At 39.3% G+C, this 19,842-nt stretch overlaps 1 protein-coding gene across 1 annotated transcript; it reads left to right on the top strand.

The window, feature by feature from the left end:
- Positions 1–1,617: 1,617 nt before the first annotated feature.
- Positions 1,618–15,445, top strand: suclg1 (succinate-CoA ligase GDP/ADP-forming subunit alph). The gene is made up of 9 exons (XM_058384893.1): positions 1,618–1,755; positions 3,793–3,899; positions 6,603–6,719; positions 6,834–7,046; positions 7,460–7,517; positions 7,604–7,687; positions 7,772–7,923; positions 12,755–12,943; positions 15,115–15,445. The coding sequence occupies exons 1-9, from the start codon at positions 1,722–1,724 to the stop codon at positions 15,139–15,141; spliced, it is 981 nt and encodes a 326-aa protein (XP_058240876.1). The 5' UTR covers positions 1,618–1,721; the 3' UTR covers positions 15,142–15,445.
- Positions 15,446–19,842: the final 4,397 nt, after the last annotated feature.

The following is a 19,842-nucleotide window of genomic DNA, read 5'->3' as shown; positions in this document are numbered from 1 at the left end:
TCGCGCTGATTGGATTAAAACTAATCTGCATAATATGTATTATAAAAGGTGTCAAGAAGTCGTTATTATTATTATTATTATTATTATTATTATCGTTTTATCCAAAATCTTTTCAGCAGTTAAACTGTAGAAACCTCTTGTATCATGTTTTGTTGCAGTTACAGTTAGCTTTTGGTTAATGTGATTTATTTACTAACAAAGAAATAATATTATCATTTTAAAATGAACCTTAGATAAACTCATTCACCATAAGATTTAGTTAAAGATTCATAACAATAATAATTACATTATAATTTTAATTAAATCTGATTAAATTGGACCAAGAAGCTGTTTGTTGTGAAAATATCATCTCATCATAAAATTATAATATATAATTCTTCAGATTAATTATATAAATATATAGATTGATATTCAGCAGCTGAGGAAGTTCCTGTCACAGGAGCTGCTAAAACAGTTCTACTCAGCCATCACTGAGTCTGTCCTGTGCACTTCTATAACTGTCTGGTTTGGCTCAGCTACAAAATCAGACATCAGAAGACTACAGAGAACAGTTCGGATGGCTGAAAGGATTATTGGTGCTCCCCTGCCCACCCTTCAAGAACTGTATACATCCAATGTGTGGAAAAGAGCTCAGAAAATCACTCTGGACCCCTCACATCCAAACCATCTCCTTTTTGAACTTTTGCCATCTGGCCGGCACTCCAGAGCACCAAATACTAGGACAGCCAGGCAAAAGAACAGTTTCTTCCCCCAAGCAATCTACCTCATGAACAGTTAAATGTTCCCCCCACGGTGCAATGAAAATATGTGCAATACCCTATATTTATTTGTTATCACACTACATTCCTACATCTCATCTTACTCTAAAAAAAAATGTGAAATAACATTATATTTATTTGTTAGCACCCTACATCCTGGTACATCTTATCTTACTCTATTCTGTTCTGTTTGTAATTTATTTTATTTTTCTATTTCAATGTGTATTTCTATTTCTTATTTTATTTTTTATTTTCTGTGTATTGTTGTTGTCTCTGTGCACTGGAGCTTGTGACACTAAAACAAATTCCTTGTATGCGCAAACATACTTGGCAATTAAGCTCTTTCTGATTCTGATGTATATTATATATTTTTGTACGTGTTGTATCTTGGGATTAATAAAGTATCTATCTATCTATCTATCTATCTATCTATCTATCTATCTATCTATCTATCTATCTATCTATCTATCAATCAACCAATCAATCAATCAATCAATCAATCAATCAGTCTGTCTGTCTGTCAGGAAGGAAGGAAGAGGCGAAAAAGGAAGAGATATGGAAATTGTAGTAAATAAAATATTTATTTATTGTGTTTTAAAATATCTTCTATCTTTTTTTATAAAGTTGGGCTGAGTTAAATTAAACTATAATAAAATATAGATATGATCCAGTTTACAAAAAGCGGACATTATAATTAAATAAACAAATTATAATTATAACAAAAAGAAAAAGAAAAAAAAAAAGCTCTCACAGGATGAAGGATCCGTTAATTGTGCGAAATTATTTCCACTGGCAACCGTAATGGAAAAGGCTTGGCTACGTACGAAAACGGGTGGGAAAAGAAACAGCAAACGGATCAGGCACTTGAAAAGACACTCGTGCGTGTGTGTGAGAGTGTGTAGTAGTGTGTGTGTATATATGTGTGTGTGTGTGTGCGTGTGTGTCATTGCTGAGTGACCCAGGATGTCTCACTGCAGACTGCTCGCGCGGCTCCTGTGTAAGTTTATAACATGTTTATTACACTTCTGCAGCAGTTCAGCTTTGGGTTTTATTCCTGATCCTCGCCGTCATTTATTTCAGAAAGTCCGCGCAGCTACACGATTAGCATAACTTCTGTTAGCCTGACCTGCTAACCGGCTAAGCGCTACTTGGGCCACGGTGAACTGGTGAACTTTCACCTTTACTGCTGAGATTTTATCCTTTTTTTCTTATAAACTGCTTTTAAATGCACATTTTCTTACATGCTTAATTAATGTCATTATTTTAAAATACGTATTATCAATCATTAGCCAGCTAACTCATTACTAGCTAGCGATTTACTGTCATTTTTTGCTAGCTTGAAAGGCAGAGTGTCGAACCGGCTCGTGTTTTCAGCTAGTGCACTGGATAGGGCTCAGGAATGTAGCAGCTGAAGTGAGGGGCTCGTGCACAAGTGTAGGGAGCAGCGAGGTATTTGGGATCAAGCCCATCTACTATATCAAATAGATTACTGTTATTAATTCTTAATCATTATCATTTGAGTTAAATAAAAAAAAAAGTATAAAATGATTTTTTTTGTTTTATATCTTTGTGTTTAAGTATAAATATATTAATACATAAAACTAGAAGTAGGAATATATACAAAAAAGACTAATATAGTGAATGAAAATACTTTTTAAATAAAAATATTAGTAAATAAATAAATAAAGGCTCTTATTATGAAAAGTCTTCGGGACTCTTGTGTAACTTTCTGGACTTTGGGCTTGAAGTTTCTCTTATCAGTATAAGTTTCTCTTAGGATTTTCTTGCAGCAGCTCAAGCTCCAGGTGATTTTATTCCTCTGACACACCCACACACACACACACACACACTCATATACACACACACTCACACACACACACACACACTCACTCACTCTCTCACACACACACACACACACACTCACTCACTCTCTCACACACACACACACACACACACACACTCACTCTCACACACTCACTCTCACACACTCACACACACACACACACACACACACACTCACTCACTCTCTCACACACACACACACCAAGAAAGTGCGCTGATTACATTTTCACAGAGCGGCTTAGAAACTCACAAATAATTAACAGCAAAATATTTTATTATTCATTTAACAAATCAGTAAAAAATCTTCTTATCTAAGATATTATTATTATTATTGTTGTTGTTGTTGTTTTTGTTAATGTACTTATTTTTAGCTTAATTAAATTTATTTTAAATATTAAAAAAATACAGAAATTTCAACCAAGCAGAAAATTATTCTTAAAATAAGAAGATATAAATTAATTAATTGATTATCAAACATGCATAAGAGAAATACATTTATTAATTAATTGAATTATTGTTAATTAATTGATTAAAAAAATTAAGACTAATGTTTTTTTGTATTTTTTTTATGTTCAGTATAAAATGTTTACTTATTGATTAGAAAAATAAAAAAAAAATAATCCAGTCACACAGGAGAATATTATTAGTTTATTTATTTTAAATAATATTAAATCTGCTCAAAAGCCTGGCTATTTATTTATTTATTTATTTATTTATTTATTTTAGTATAAAGAGTTGTTTAGATTTGAACCAGATCTTTAGCGACACGTTATTTTAATCAGTTATTATTTATTTTTTTTAGAAATGTTTTTATTGTTAGAGATTGTCCTGAATTGTACAGTAAACTGACCAGTGCGCCGGTGACAAGGTTTAACCTTTAACCCCGGGTAGAGTTGCAGACCTATTAATAGTAATAGTAGTAGTTTCTTTCTTTCTTTCTTTCTTTCTTTCTTTCTTTCTTTCTTATTATTATTATTATTATTATTTGCTTTTATTTATTTTTATTGTTTTTATCATTATTACTGTTAGTTTTTGTTTTTTTATTGTTCTTGTTAGTAGTAGTTTCTTTCTTTCTTAATTATTATTTTTTTCTTTTTCATATTTATCATTATTATTACTATTACTTTTTAAGAATATACATATATTTATTTACTTACTTACTTACTTACTGTGTGTGTGTGTGTGTGTACAGTGCAGCAGCAGCAGGTTGGAGTCCGGCGCTGTTACACGGCCACACGGAAAAGTCTCTACATCAACAAGGACACTAAAGTCATCTGTCAGGGCTTCACAGGGAAACAGGTTCAAAACACACACTTTTATTTATTTATATATATATATATATATATATATACACACACACACACAGTCAGGGAGAAAAATGATTTGATCCCCTGCTGATTTTGTACGTTTGCCCACTGACACAGAAATGATCAGTCTGTAATTTTAATGGTAGGTTTATCTGAACAGTGAGAGACAGAATAACAACAAAAAAAATCCAGAAAAACACATTTCATAAAAGTTCTACATTGATTTGCATTTTATTGAGTGAAATAAGTATTTGACCCCTTTGCAAAACATGACTTAGTACTTGGTGGCAAACCCTTGTTGTCAATCACAGACGTCAGACATTTCTTGTAGTTGGCCACCAGGTTTGCACACATCTCACATCTCAAGGAATTTGCGCCCACTCCTCTTTGCATCCACGACCCATTTTCAATGCCCTGGCTGAGGGAAGGAGGTTCTCACTCAAGATTTGACGGTACATGGCTCCGTCCATCGTCCCTTTGATGCGGTGCAGTTGTCCTGTCCCCTTAGCAGAAAAACACCCCCAAAGCATAATGTTTCCACCTCCATGTTTGATGGTGGGGATGGTCTTCTTGGAGTCATAGGCAGCATTCCTCCTCCTCCAAACACGGCGAGTTGAGTTGATGCCAAAGAGCTGGATTTTGGTCTCATTTGACCACAACACTTTCACCCAGTTCTCCTCTGAATCATTCAGATGTTCACTGGTAAACTTCAGATGGTCCTGTACATGTGCTTTCTTTAGCAGGGGGACCTTGCGGGCGCTACAGGATTTCAGTCTTTCATGGCGTAGTGTGTTACCAATTGTTTTCTTGGTGACTTGAGCTGCCTTGAGATCATTGACAAAATCCTCCAGTGTAATTCTGGGCTGATTCCTCGCCGTTCTCATGATCATTGAAACTCCATGAGGTGAGATCTTGCATGGAGCCCCAGACCGAGGAAGATTGACAGTCCTTTTGTGTTTCTTCCATTTAGGAATAATGGCACCAACTGTTGTCACCTTCTCACCAAGCTGCTTGGCGATGGTCTTGTAGCTCATTCCAGCCTTGTGTAGGTCTACAATCTTGTCCCTGACATCCATGGACAGCTCTTTGGTCTTGGCCATGATGGAGAGTTTGGAATCTGATTGATTGCTTCCTTCTGTGGACAGGTGTCTTTCATACAGTTAATGAGCTGAGATTAAGAGCACTCCCCGAGAGTGCTCCTACTGTAATCTCAGCTCCTTACCTGTATAAAAGACACCTGGGAGACAGAAATCTTTCTGATTGATAGGGGATCAAATACTTATTTCACTCATTAAAATGCAAATCAATGTAGAACTTTTCTGAAATGCGTTTTTCTGCGTTTTTCTCTCACAGTTCAAATACACCTACCATTAAAATTACAGACTGATCATTTCTTTGTCAGTGGGCAAACGTACAAAATCAGCAGGGGATCAAATCATTTTTTCCCTCACTGGACATATATATAATATATTTACACACACACTCACATACACACAATTAAATATGTCACTGTGTATAAGACCCACTACAGGATTATGAGAGGCGGAGAATCAAACGCACAACACTAATGTGATTCAGTATAATTCAGTCTTTTATTAATTATAAAATTAAAACGTTTCGGTTCAAGTTTCATAAAATAAATCTAGAGAGCACACTTTAGAGTTTATTCAGATTTATTTATAAATAATGTCATGCAGCTGGAGAATGTGATTTTATAAATGTTAGAAGTTTGAGAGTGTAGAGATCAGATCCTGTACAAAATCTGCTAATGAATCAGGAGAGTTTACAGAAAACCACCAGCAGGGGGTGCTGAAGAACTCCTGAATATAAACAGTGCAAATATATATACCTCTCTCTCTCGGTCTCTCTCCTCTCTCTCTCTCTCTCTCTCCTCTCTGTGTCTCCCCCCCTTCTGTCTTTGTCTCTGTCTGTGTGTGTCTCTCTCTCTCTCTGTGTCCATTATAGAAGGTTATTAGATGAAGCTCTAACGGGCACTCAGGATAATTAGAAGGCAGATGAGCGACGGTTCTGGTGTCACTGGTGTCGCTCGTCTCCTCCGTTAGCGGACCATCGCTCAGGTCTGCGGCGGCGTCATTAAGGCGGGAGACGTTCAGGAAAATCGGCAGCGTTAGCAACTCTAAATGAGGGGGGATGAGAAAGTGATGACTTCCCACACCTTCTCTCTCTCTCTCCTTCTCTCTATCTCTCTCTCTCTCTCTCCTTTTCTCTCTCTCTCTCTCCTTTTCTCTCTCTCTCTCTCTCTCTCCTTTTCTCTCTCTCTCTCTCTCTCTCTCTCTCTCTCTCTCCTTTTCTCTCTCTCTCTCTCTCTCTCTCTCTCTCTCTCTCTCTCTCCTTTTCTCTCTCTCTCTCTCTCTCTCTCTCTCTCCCTCTCCTTCTCTCTCTCCCTCTCTCTCTCTCTCCTTTCGTTCTTTCTTTCTTTCTTTCCTTGCTTATTTATTTTTCCGTCCTTGAGGACGAGTGATTACAGCTGTAGGTTTATGAGCTGCACACTTCGCCTGACACAAGCTGAACTTGTAATGATTAACACACACGACACAGGAGCGCTAAAGATTAGCCACGCTGCGGCTTTATAATCCACTCAGAGAAGAGGAATAAAATTATGATTCTCGTGCTAAATGGGCGCAAGGTAAAAACCGCTAGAGCCTCACGTGTTACTTCTGTTTCCTGTCTGCAGGGAACCTTCCACAGTCAGCAGGCTCTGGATTATGGCTCCAAGTTAGTCGGAGGTGTGTCTCCTGGAAAAGGCGGGAAAACTCACCTGGGGTTGCCGGTGTTCAACTCAGTGAAGGAGGTAATGGGGTGTGTGTGTGTGTGTGTGTTGTAGCCGTGACAACGAAGCTAACGCGACTTACAGCGGGTCAGCGTGGATTAGCGTGTGTTTGAGGTGTTTGTTCTGCATCTCCAGGCGAAGGCGGGAACAGGAGCCGATGCCACGGTGATCTATGTTCCTCCTCCATTTGCGGCGGCCGCCATCATCGAGGCCATCGACGCTGAGATCCCGCTGGCAGTGTGTATCACGGAGGGAATCCCACAGCAGGACATGGTGCGGGTCAAACACAAGCTCCTGCGCCAGAACATCACCCGCCTCATCGGCCCCAACTGCCCCGGGGTCATTAATGTAAGAGCTGCAATGCCACCTTGTGGTTGAGTCTCTCAGTCTGTGTCTCTGTGTCTCTCTCTCTCTCTCTCTCTCTCTCTCTCTCTCTCTCTCTCTGCCTGTCTCTCCCTCTGTCTCACTCTTAGTCTGTTAGCCTGTCTCGCTTTCTCCCTCTGTTTCTTTCTTTCTTTCTTTCTTTCTTTCTTTCTTTCTTTCTTTCTTTCTTTCTTTCTTTCTTTCTTTCTTTCTGTCTATACTAATTCAGGCTGCAATAAAAACATTTTTGTGTGATTTGTAAAATCAGACACGTCTCCTCTGATGGTTCCTGTAAAGTTCTCCACAGTGTTAGAGTCAGAATCTGATGAATGATCTGAGATCACGTCTTTAAGTCTAATTCCACGCTGTTCTGAATATCTTTCTGACCCGATTCACAGCCTGGAGAGTGTAAGATCGGGATCATGCCCGGACACATTCACAAGAAAGGAAGAATCGGTGAGTTTAACTCCACACAACATGGCCTTCAACACAAAACTCTCTCTTAAAAACAAAATAACTCTTGTATTATTGTGTGTGTCCAGGCATCGTGTCGAGGTCCGGTACTCTGACGTACGAAGCGGTGCACCAGACGACGCAGGTGGGACTCGGCCAGTCTCTGTGTGTCGGTACGCAGCAGCTCACACTCCTTCACTCCACTTTATTTCACACACTTTATTTCTGTTTATTTGAAAGTCTCTGTTTAACTGCAGGAATCGGTGGAGATCCGTTTAACGGCACCGACTTCATCGACTGTCTGGAGGTGTTTCTGCAGGACCCCAAAACTGAGGGGATCATCCTGATCGGAGAGATCGGAGGAAACGCTGAGGAGAACGCTGCCGAGTTCCTGAAACAACACAACACTGTGAGTCTCAGCAACACAACACTGAGTCTCAGCAGCACAACACACTGCATTCATCAAAACACTGAGTCTCAGCAACACAACACACTGCATTCACCAAAACACTGAGTCTCAGCAACACAACACTGTGAGTCTCAGCAACACAACACACTGCATTCATCAAAACAGAGTCTCAGCAACGCAACACTGTGAGTCTCAGCAACGCAACACAACACTGTGAGTCTCAGCAACGCAACACTGTGAGTCTCAGCAACGCAACGCAACACTGTGAGTCTCAGCAACGCAACGCAACACTGTGAGTCTCAGCAACGCAACACAACACTGTGAGTCTCAGCAACGCAACACAACACTGTGAGTCTCAGCAACGCAACACAACACTGTGAGTCTCAGCAACGCAACACAACACTGTGAGTCTCAGCAACGCAACACAACACTGTGAGTCTCAGCAACGCAACACAACACTGTGAGTCTCAGCAACGCAACACAACACTGTGAGTCTCAGCAACGCAACACAACACTGTGAGTCTCAGCAACGCAACACAACACACTCACCACGCCTCTCCTGTTCAGCGGTCAGCGGTCAGATGTCCACACCAGAGTCTCTGATGAAGCGTGAGCTCTTATTGGCTGAAATATCTATCAGTCATTTAATACACCTTAACGAAGACGAGACACTGAATTACTCTTAATATTCTTCTTACAGAGAGACACTCGAACATCTCTTTTTTTATTTCTCTCTCTCTCTCTCTCTCTCTCTCTGTCTCTCTTCTGCCTTTTCCTATTTATTTTCTTTCTTTCTTTCTTTCTTTCTTTCTTTCTTTCTTTTAATTTTCTGTTCTGTTTTTTGTATTTTTCTTATACATTTACATTTCTCTTATTTTTAGCTTTCTTTCTCTTTCTCTCTCTTTCTAAAAACTAAAATATAAATTGCAGAAAACATTGTGGTGATTTAAGGTGCCAAAACTTTTGCTCCTTGTAGAAAGCGGTGCTGTTCCAGTTTAAACGGAATAAAGAGAGTGATAATGAAGGAAAAGTCGAGCTATAGAGTGAGTGTGAGGAGAGGAGGGGGTGGAGCTCCACAGCAAATCCCCTGTTGAGTAATTAGTGTTAATTAATGATTAATAACTGCTGAATAAGAGTTTCTTAGTAATGGAGTTTGACGTGTGGATTTAAGGTTTTATTCAGTGGCTGCAGTCTGACCTTTAAATCGATCTCCACACAGAACGGAGTAAATTTATTCGAACCACAGTCTGAATTTAAAGGCGGCGAGCTCCGAGCGCAGCGCCGAGACGTTCCCCGTGTTTCAGAATAAACCGACACGTGTTTGAGAAGTGAAGCGGTGCGAGATCCACCTCGGGATCCGTTATTCTTCTAAAGGCCAGAAGTCTTGTGCACCGCAGGGTTTCTGAGGATGAAGAGTTCACCTCCAGCTTCCGCTTCCTCTCTGACCTCTGTTCAGCGCCAAGGAGACGCTCCGCTCCATAGACCTGACCTCTGACCCGACTCGGCTTCCACTCTATCCTCCTCATGTGTCTTAACTTCACGTCACTGACGTCTGGAGCTTCCACACAACCGCTTCCTCGAACCCTCCTGAGATTCCTCCTTCAAATTAATAAAACTCTCTGGGACGCTGCTTCTGTTCTTCATACTGTTCTCTTCTTTCTGTCTCTCTCTCTATATATTTCCTGTCTCTTTCTTCACTCTTTCCTTTCTTCTGAGATTTCTGCTTTTATTTGTTTTGGGGGTTTTTTGTCTTTATTTCTTTGTGCCTTTATCTTTTTCTTTGTTTCCCTTATTCTTCTCTTCTTTTCTTTTCTCTTCTATATTTCCTTTCTTCCTCCTGGTTTCTGTTCTTTCTTTCTTTCTTTCTTTCTTCTCTCTCTCACTCCTCCTTCTCTTCTCTCTCTCACTCCTTCTCTTCTCTCTCTCACTCCTCCTTCTCTTCTCTCTCTCACTCCTCCTTCTCTTCTCTCTCTCTCTTCTCTTCTCTTCTTCTCTCTCTTCCAATTTCTGTTTTTCCCCTCTCAGTTCTTTCTTTCTTTCTTTCTTTCTTTCTTTCTTTCTTTCTTTCTTTCTTTCTTCTCTCTCTCTCCAATATTTTCTTCCATTCTTCCAATTTCTGTTTTTATTTGATTTTATTCGGTTTCTTTCTTGTCTTTCTTGCTTTGTTCCCTTGTTTCTTGGTAACTCTGTGGTTTATGAGAGCAGTTCCTCTCAGTTCTGTGTAGAAGTTCCATCAAGAGCTCAGAGTGAACTCAGAGGAACGCTTTAGACAATTTTATGTTTGTGTCTCTAAACCCCACCCACTCTAAACTCCACCTCCTCTGACTGTAATGGAGCTCAGGTAAAGAATGCCTTTAAAGTTTCATCAACTTTTCTTTCATGAGAAGTTTAAAGCCGTCGGATTCCAGACTCCGTCACTGTTATGCAAACGAAGCTCTTTAACACGAAGAACATGTCCCCAGGTGATGGACTTCTCTCCTGTCAGAACTCCCACCATTCTGCCTTTTCTGCTTCAGCGTAAGAAAAGGAAATGGAGAAAAGTGCATTAGTGCTTCTTTGTCGTTAATTATTGAGTCTGTCAAACACCCGAGCAGGAGAATGATGTCCTTTCAATAGCAGAATAACTCCAGGCTCCACTCGGAACGCTCCAAACCCTTTCACACCTACGTGGCGTTTAGTTTCTGAAGCTCGTTACCGCAGGACGGCTCGCAGATGTGGAGGAAGTGAAGAGCGATCGGTTTGACGTGTCCTCGTTAGCGTTAACGTTAAGTTCCACTGATCATGCCTTTCTGGCTGTTGGGTAATAATTCGTTTGCGGAAAGGAAACCTGCCTGCTGATGTGAGGGACTGGGAATAAAACGTATTGAATTCTGGATTCTGATTGGTCTGAAGTTATGTTATCGTTTCTATAGTAACGGTTTAATCACAGTCAGGTTTTTTTTTTTTTTCCTTCTCCTCCTTCCTTCCAGCTTTCTCCAGCATGGTGTAACGATGAGGCTGCTGTAAATATTGCTGAAGTCTATGAAGATGTTTGCTCTCAAAACTTTTTGGAGGACTTTATGTGAATGAAATGGCTCTGAATTGACTAATAGTTTTTTTTTTTTTTTCTCTTTCTGGTATGGTGTTTGGAGAAGTGTCTTTGTGACAGTTTAACAAGGAAAAAAAAACAAGTTTGTCCATTTATTTATTTATTCATTCATTTATTACTTATTTATTCCTTCTGAAGCCTTTTTGGCCAGCGATTCTTTCGCTGGAGTTTGACATTTTTTATTTTTTTGTTGAAAACTTAACAAAGACAGGTGTGTGTGTTGTCGCTCGCTCCGTCTCTGTATGACGTCTTTATTCTTCGCCAGAACGCGAGGTGCTATTTTCCCGTCTCGTCAGGAGGTTCTCGTATCCCCGATCTGAATAAAGCTTTGTTGATATAACGTCTCTGCCTCTTTTTTTTTCTTTTTTTTTTGTTTATTGTAAGGAAAGCCGTGGGCGCTCGTAGCGTTATTATCGTCTATGTGCTTCTCCTCCACATGAGTCGTCTTTAATCCTGCTCCTTCACACTCCTGGTTGTTCTCCTTAAAACCTGTTGTAATTCATTTTCCAAACAAGACTCGGTTGAGTGGAGCGACTCGAACAACAGACGCTGTTTAAAAGAAGAAAGGAGCGAAACTCGGCAGTGTTTTGTTGCAGACGTTCCCTCGGCGCTCGGTGCACACGCCCTGTAATTGGTTACGATGTTAATCTTGGGCAGATTAAAGTGAGGCGGTGCGAGCGGTCCTCTGGTGGCGAGGTGGAGGAGGAGAAGGAGAACACCTCGCCTCTGTGTTTTATAATTAAAGCAATTCTGATTAGCTGCTAAAGAGAACAAAAGGCTGGAATTTTAATGCTAATTGAGCTCCCTGTGTGTGCTGAGGAACCACCGGTGGGGGTCTCATTAATTCTCCACCTGTTTAGATTGACTTGCTGGAAAATTAGGTGGGAAAACGAACCCGAGACTCCGCGTCTGATTTGAGGAAGATGTTAGATTTCTGTAGAAGGCTTTGTGCTGACGGTCATCCCAGATAGATTGTATTTACGAGTCTTACGCACAGGAGCACCACCAAAAGTCGTAATTACGATCAGAGAAATCAGTTTTCAGAGCTTGGAGATGAATCAGGAACTAGTTTCTTGGAAATGGATCTTCTCATCAAGCTTCTCTAAGGCCTGAGCTCACGTCTCACTCCACCACGTGAATGGCGAATGGAACGTTGGCCGTTAGAGGAAAACAATAGATCGACCGTCAAACGTAACGATCCGTCAGCAGCACAAACGCAGACCAGCAGCTAATCAGCTCGGATGTGACTAATTACCCCCGGACCGAAGGCGCTATCGGCTCGCGCTGTCCAACACACATTGTTCAGTCTCGTATTTTTACTTCAGCGATGGAATTTTTGAGCGAAGAGATTCCGATGAGTTTTCGAACAGTGGAAAAAGCAATTTGGCCTCGTATGGCAATCAATCAAGGTTTCTCCGCAGATTTACGGCGTTTAGATTGGATCTCGAGTGCCTGGAGAGGTATTATGCTCAATAGCCTCTCGCAAGAATAATGGAGAAATGCTATCTGTGTTTAAAAACGCTTAAGAAAAGAAAAGATGAAGCCGAATCGCTGCGGAGGATCCGTCTCTTTATTCAGGTTTCATTTTCAGTCGCTCAGATATTCTCGTCCAGTTCAGTTTCCACTCAGATCTCGGGTCTGTATATCAAGAACACGCAGGAGTTCAAATAATTACATCCTCTATTCCTAATTGATGTGTGTGTGTGTGTGTGTGTGTGTGTGTGTGTGTGTGTGTGTGTGTAGGGTGCCAACGCTAAACCAGTGGTGTCATTCATCGCCGGTCTCACGGCACCACCCGGCAGGAGGATGGGTCACGCTGGTGCCATCATCGCAGGAGGAAAGGGCGGGGCTAAAGAGAAGATTGCCGCCCTGCAGTCGGCCGGCGTGGTGGTCAGCATGTCCCCCGCCCAGCTGGGAAGCACCATCTTCAAGGTGAGATGGGACTGAACATTAACACACTTCATTAACATCATCTACAAACTCCAGACTCCCAACACAAGTCATAATATTAAAATTTCCAGAAAATTATGGACCTTTTATTTCTAGTCAAAATTCAGATTTTTGAAAGTAACAATTATTTCCAGACTTTATTATTATTATTACTGTTCTTGTTATTTCTGTTATTTATTTTATTTATTTCCCCCAGAGGTTTTTCCCCTCACAGATTTCCAAAAGCACAGATTTTATTTTTATTATTTATTTAAATCTATCTATCTATCTATCTATCTATCTATCTATCTATCTATCTATCTATCTATCTATCTATCCATCCATCTATCCATCTATCCATCTATCTATCTGTTTTCACTCAGTTTAAAAAAAAAAATCTTTTTGAAATAATGAAATAAAAGCCTGGGTGTAAAAACCCGGGTGAAGTCCCCAGCAGTTAAGCGATGGAGCAGCTTCAGACGGTGAATGTTGAGTTTTGAGGAAAACGGAAAAAGAGAAGCCTCGGGGGGGGGGGGACATCTTTATCTCATCTTTTACTCTTTTAACAAGAAGGATGAAAAAGAGAAGGCGTGTATTAAACCCATTCATCATCCCGCGCTTTTCGTTATGAGCGGCCCGTGAGTTCCAGCGTGTCGATAGCGTCTCGCTCGATTTCTCCACTTCTCTCCGGCTTCTGATTTGTAAACATTGCGAGCGGTGATGAAAACCGCTTTCCCGCTTATTTATTTAGCGCCTCGTCGTGTTCATAGATCTCTCTTAATCTCATTGGCCGGGTTAATCTCCGCAAAACATGGGCATGTGCTAATAACCGGAATGAATTACCAATGCGTTCTGTTAGATTCATCTTAATTAGGTGTTTGTCTCACGCACACGCGCACTGACTTGCTATGATTCCCTTTTTGACTCTCTCTCTGAATCTCTGTGCTTGCAGTAATAACACACTTTATCTCTGACCTCTCTCCACGCACACACACACACACACACACACACGCGCACACACACACACACACACGCGCACACACACACACACACACACACACTGTAACCCACGTACTCCCACTTCAGCTTTGAATTCTGCTCCAGAACTCCTTCACCGTGGCTCTGTCCGTTTCTCGGACGTCCACTAGATGGCAGTAGAACCCCAGACGTCCTCTCCATTTTCTCCATTTTCTATGCAGCGTACTCTCCTGTCCTGATAAATGGCATTTGCATAAGGGAATTCTCGACCGAAATGCACAATTCCGCCCGAGCCAGTTGGGGAAAATGTGTTTTCAGAAGCGTCTCGGCTCGCCCCGCAGCTGTTACTCTTACTAAATTGACTATGTAAATAACTGCACTGCAGCTTAATGGTTTCCAGTCATCTCTCTCTCTCTCTCTCTGTCTCTGTGCTTCCACTCATGTTCGGGAATCAAACACATTAAACCAGCAGAGTCTCGCTTTCATCCTGGGTGTACCTCAGGGATGGAGGTTCAGTTTTATAACTGATGTTCTATGAGAGTACCACTTTCATTTTTTTTGCTTTCCCCCTGGTGATAAAAATGTACAGCTCTAAATCCATAAGACTCATCCTGTACTCGAACCTCAAGCCACAAAAAAAGGTCTGTGATTTTCTGTATTAACTTCAGCACTTTGTTATAAAATTTACGCTGTGCTGTAGTTTTTATTAAAGCTGTTATTACAGTGAAATGTGTAGAGAGCTGGAAAACGTGACATTTCTGCTTTTTCTGCTAAAACGGCAGTCAGGGTTAAAAAATAAATAAATAAATAAATACCTGAACTCACCAGCAAAACTCGCTCTTTGGAAAATTGGAGAAGCTGATAGCAGGATGTGCCTCAGCAGGAAAGTAATCAACGACTGAGACGAGCGAATGCTCTTTTACCAAAAAATATAGACTTCTGTTTTTATTAGAGTCGTAATTTTTATAGTTCTGTTTCAAAAAATGTTAAGCAGACCTCTCCTTACACGTGTTTCTATTCTTAAACTGTTTTTGTGGACCACTCGCTGGACGAGACCCTGTGACTGAGCTGTTGCTATAGAAACCATACCGTATTAAACGAGGGCATTGATATAAACCTGACTTGCAAGAAAATGTCAGATTGAAACTTTAGTTGATTTGAGTTTCTGTTTCTCTTATATTTTCTTTCCTCCACAGGAATTCGAGAAGAGGAGGATGCTGTAACGTGAACAAGAAGCCGGATGAGCCACGTCGAAGCCGCACCAGTCTTTTATTATATTTTTTTCCAGCCATGATATTCCGAATTCTGGAAAAAAAAATGTCCAGAATGTTCCTAATCACACAGCGAGCCGTGACAGTCATAATAAGTCCCTGTGTGAAGTTAAATCCGTTGATGTACAGGTGAGCACAGGGGGAGAGGGGCGGGGCGTGTACGGTGTGTATCACCTCCATCTTCACCTCCACCTCGTCTCTCATCACACCATTCTGCACAGTCTGAAATATAATATAACTCTCTTTCCTCCTCCTGCTCCGTGTTCCGAGTTTTCTTCCTTTGCCTTGTGTGTGTGTCGAGTTCTCTCTTCTTCCTCGTCCCCCGAGTCGTGAATCTTTTTGTCTCTCCGTTCCCGTTTCCTCGCGGCCCCATGATATATTTACGGTGCTCAAAAAATCTCTTCAGAAACAGTCGCAATTTAAATGGCCGGAAAACACAAACTAGTGCTGCTTTAATCACTCCGGGACGCTTTCCCGTAGCGCCTGTGTTTTTATCCAATTCCGAACCTGTCTCTGAACTTATTTGTCAGCTCACAAGGCCATTTAGCGGCGTCACTCACGCTCACTCTCAATTCCAACCAATTTGGAGTGTGTTATTGAAAATGGCCGCCTCCTGCCCCGTGTGTTGGAGGCTTTTAGAATGCCTCTGCGCTCTCACATACGTGTTTATTAATTCTGACATGCTGCGCTGCCATAAACTGTCTCGATTTTCCTCTCTTAATGACATGCATTCACTATTCTTTTCTTTTTTTTTCCTCCCTCCCATTTTTTTCTTTTCTTTTCCTCTGCTGAGGAATGAAAGCTCCGGTTTGATCTTTGCCAAGCGTGTTTTAGAAAACCACTCATCAAAATGTCAGCAGAAAAAAATTCTGAACATCTGAAAATCAAATTTGCGGAGCTATGATAGCAATCAGACGTCCGCGACGTTCACGCCGTTTTATTGTTGCCTTTCTGCACCGAAAGACGCGAGGAAAAGCTTCGATTCCTACGGAACGGGAAAATAACGGCCTGTAATCATGAAGCGATGTGGCATTTTCATACCAGCGTGAGAACCAAACGCTTTCTGTCCTTTTGTCCGCGGAAGATAAAAGTGAATTAAAATGTGATTTTAAAACCTCATTGTGGTTGAAGAAGGAAACTGAAATCAGTCACGCCTCCATCTCTTACAGGAGCGCTGTGCTTCCACAAAATCTGATTAAAGTCATTTAAAGATGAAGAAAACCTGCTAATTATGATTTTTTTTTTAAAAAAAAGTAATTGTGTGTGAGATGACGACAAGTGCATGAAAATGGAGAATAAATAAATAAAATAAGTAAATAAAATGTGCTCCAAAAGGAAAAAAAAACAAAAAACAAATGTTCAGTTAAAACAAAATAAACTAAAAGTAAATAATTAAATGTTTGATACAGAAATCCCAGATCATCCCTGGCTTTCCTCACAAATAAATAAATTGATTAATAAATAAATAAAATGGCTGATTTGCATACAAAAATTGTGCAGTTCAAGAAATAATAAGGAAAAAAAAAAAGATTAAATTATGGTCAAAACAATCAGACCAAGCTCCACAGCTCGGTCAGAATAAACCCTTACTCAACCTTTAATCGTTACATTTCAGGGATTCTGATGATCATAAACCTGAAAAATGCAAAAAGGAGTTTAATAATCAGAAGCCGTTTTCATCCGGAGTCGCATGCAACTACGTCTTTATGGGTTTTTTTTCTCTACAGATAAATTTGTGTGTCTCTTACTCCAGCGATTCAGAGCAACTGGAGATGATAATCCAGAGAGGAACGCTTTTATTCCTGATGAGCCAAAAATAATCAAGGAATATAAAAAAACAGATATTAATTTATTGCAATATTTTATTTTTATTAAAATAAAGTCAGTAATGAGTAGTCACTCATTGGGTCTTAGAAAATTATTTATTTAAATTTAATGATTAATAATAATGAGAGGAAAATATTATCACTTTTTAATAAATGATGAGATTTAAAAAGTATATATACATTTTTTTCAACCAATTAATTCATGATGTCACTCTTTAATTACATTTGTCCTTAAAAAATCTTAAGTTTGTGATCAGACTTCAGAATTCTGCTCTTTTTCACGTCTTCAGTGCATCGGCTCTCAGGTAAGTTTTGTTCTAGAGGAAATATTTCTCAAGGGTTTTCTGGAACACTTCCACAGACGGTTCCTGCTAGAACCTGTGGAAATTTTTATTTTTTATTTTTTTTTTTAAATAAATTTATTTTTGTTCATCTCATTTGTGATGTGTTTGGCTTCTGTTCGTTTTTTTCCCTTAAGCTATATGAATAGCTTAGACATGCTTTGATTTTATTAGCATCTTATGTTTTTTTTTAATTTATTTATTTACTTATTTATTTAAAATCTTTTTGACTTTAACTCAGTGGAATATTGGGAAAAAAATGGACATTTTAAGACATTTTAAGACATTTCACCAAATGATTTTCAAATTTTTTATCAATAATGTGTTTTAGTATTTTTGGCTTCTTTTATTATATTCACCAAAAATATTTGTCAGTTCACTCACAGGACATTTTGCGTCCTCACAGCCGCTACTAATTATTCACGTAATTCTAGTTACGATAATTCTACAATCCAGCTACGTTTTGTGAGGTTGCAGGTTTTTATCAAATTTGCAAAAAACAATATCTGAGCTGTAGTTAGCTCTAGCGTGGAATCTAATGTTAGCATTGATGATAAACACTTTAAAAGTTCTCATCTTTAGACGTTCTTTATCTCAGAGCTTCATCATACCACGTTTATTTTCCTTCCTGGAGGTTTAACTCCAACCTTCAGCCTTTCGTCTGCTACAGAATTCATCTGACTGACATCACGTGCCGTATTTGAAATGTGTCTAAAGACATGAAGTGCAATTTCTCCAAAATGGCGTCTTCTTCACAACAACAACTTCTTGTCTTTTGAGTAAACCTGTTTGGTTACGGAGCACGAGTGTGTTCCTGGTTCTCTTCCTCGTCACATCTCTGCGTTATCAGCGTTTTCCCTGCAGCCAGCAGCATCACTGACTTCCTAATCGGCGCTAAAGGAATTAGCATAATTAACTTTGCCAGTGGAACGTGAGGCTTTATTTGTTTTCCAGCTCAGAGAGCTTCAGTGTAGCGCATCGGCTGGAGATACTCCTCCGTCTCTGGTGGGTTTTAAGCACCACAGCAACCAGAAGTTCATAACCTCATAAAGTTCTGGCACAAATACAGCTCCGAACTGCAGGAATGTCAGCCGAAGCCTCTGGGTCCCGTATCTCTGAGGTTTCCTGTATGAGTTTATTATTAAAAAAAAAAAAAAAGAGAATTTTAAGTAACGTACTTAATCAATAAACATCAAAACAGCTTCCATATATACAACAGGTACATAAAGAGGTTAAACTGGCAACATATTAATTTATATAATATTTTATCAGTAGATATTTACAGTAAAACATTTATAAATATTAAGTTTTTTAATATAAACTCTTCATTTTGTTTACATTTGACTTAAGTGGCCTTTAAACACAACACGCCGTGGTTTTAGTCAGGAAACTCGACAGCTCTAATGAATCAGGGTTATTACGCCTACATCACTTCAAACTTCTTTTTCCTCTCACTGCTACTTTTCTGTGTTTTTTTTTTCTTGCAAGAAGCATAAAACCTGCGACAGTGCAGGAGAAATGTAACTACCGTAGAAATTAAACTCATTTTGGCGGTAATTGCCGTTCTACTTCCAGTTTTTAATGGAACGTCACTGAAGGTGTGAAATAGATGGTGTTTAAATGAGCTCAGTGATGATAAAGGATGAAACGCTGAGCGTTCTGGCTGCACTCAGCTTCCTCATCACTATTATTATTATTATTATTATTACTTCTGTATTTGAGTTAAATCTATAGATTGTTGGACAAGGAGAAGTTTAAAACTGCTTGAAAGTCATGACTGATGTCTGATTGTTGCATAACAAGATTTCTTTGGTTTTTCACTATTCAGATCAGTTGTGTTTGTGTAGATCTCAGACCTGGATGAGCAAAATGAAGATAAGTGTTGAAGGAAATCCACTGTTTTGGAGAAGAAACCTTGACCCATCTTTTGCAGCCTGGGATCAGGAGAACTGTGAGCTTCATCAAACCCCAGTTTTAGTTTATCGTCTCTGTGAGCTAGCAGGTATGCTCTTAGACAAAATGACCAAAGCTTAAAGAGCAATTTAATCAGAACAGTCTGTCCTTATCATAAACATAACAGTAAAAAATTATGAGTAATATTTAATTTTGCACAGGCTCAAACTGAAGCTCACTTTAAAATGGCAAGAAGCAAAAAAATAAAAAAATAAATAAATAAAAGGACCCAAAACTAGAAAATACAGACCAAGTATATTTTTATATATATACAAGTATATATTTTATATATATATATATATATATATATATATATATATATATATATATATATATATATATATATATATAATATTTATGTGTGTGTATGTGTGTGTATATATATATATATATATATATATATATATATATATATATATATATATATATATATATATATATATATACACTATATTGCCAAAAGTATTCGCTCACCCATCCAAATAATCAGAATCAGGTGTTCCAATCACTTCCATGGCCACAGGTGTATAAAA

The sequence above is a fragment of the Hemibagrus wyckioides genome, linkage group LG29, assembly GCF_019097595.1.
Source record: "Hemibagrus wyckioides isolate EC202008001 linkage group LG29, SWU_Hwy_1.0, whole genome shotgun sequence".
Classification (NCBI taxonomy): domain Eukaryota; kingdom Metazoa; phylum Chordata; class Actinopteri; order Siluriformes; family Bagridae; genus Hemibagrus; species Hemibagrus wyckioides.
Note: the sequence above shows the minus strand (reverse complement) of the source record. Positions and strands in the feature narration are given on the sequence as shown.

Excerpts from the sequence above, each read along its gene's own strand:
- suclg1 (XM_058384893.1), top strand. The coding sequence starts at position 1,722 with ATGTCTCACTGCAGACTGCTCGCGCGGCTCCTGT. Across the intron at positions 7,047-7,459 it reads ACTGCCCCGGGGTCATTAAT|CCTGGAGAGTGTAAGATCGG; the intron begins GTAAGAGCTGCA and ends CCCGATTCACAG. Across the intron at positions 7,688-7,771 it reads CGGCCAGTCTCTGTGTGTCG|GAATCGGTGGAGATCCGTTT; the intron begins GTACGCAGCAGC and ends GTTTAACTGCAG.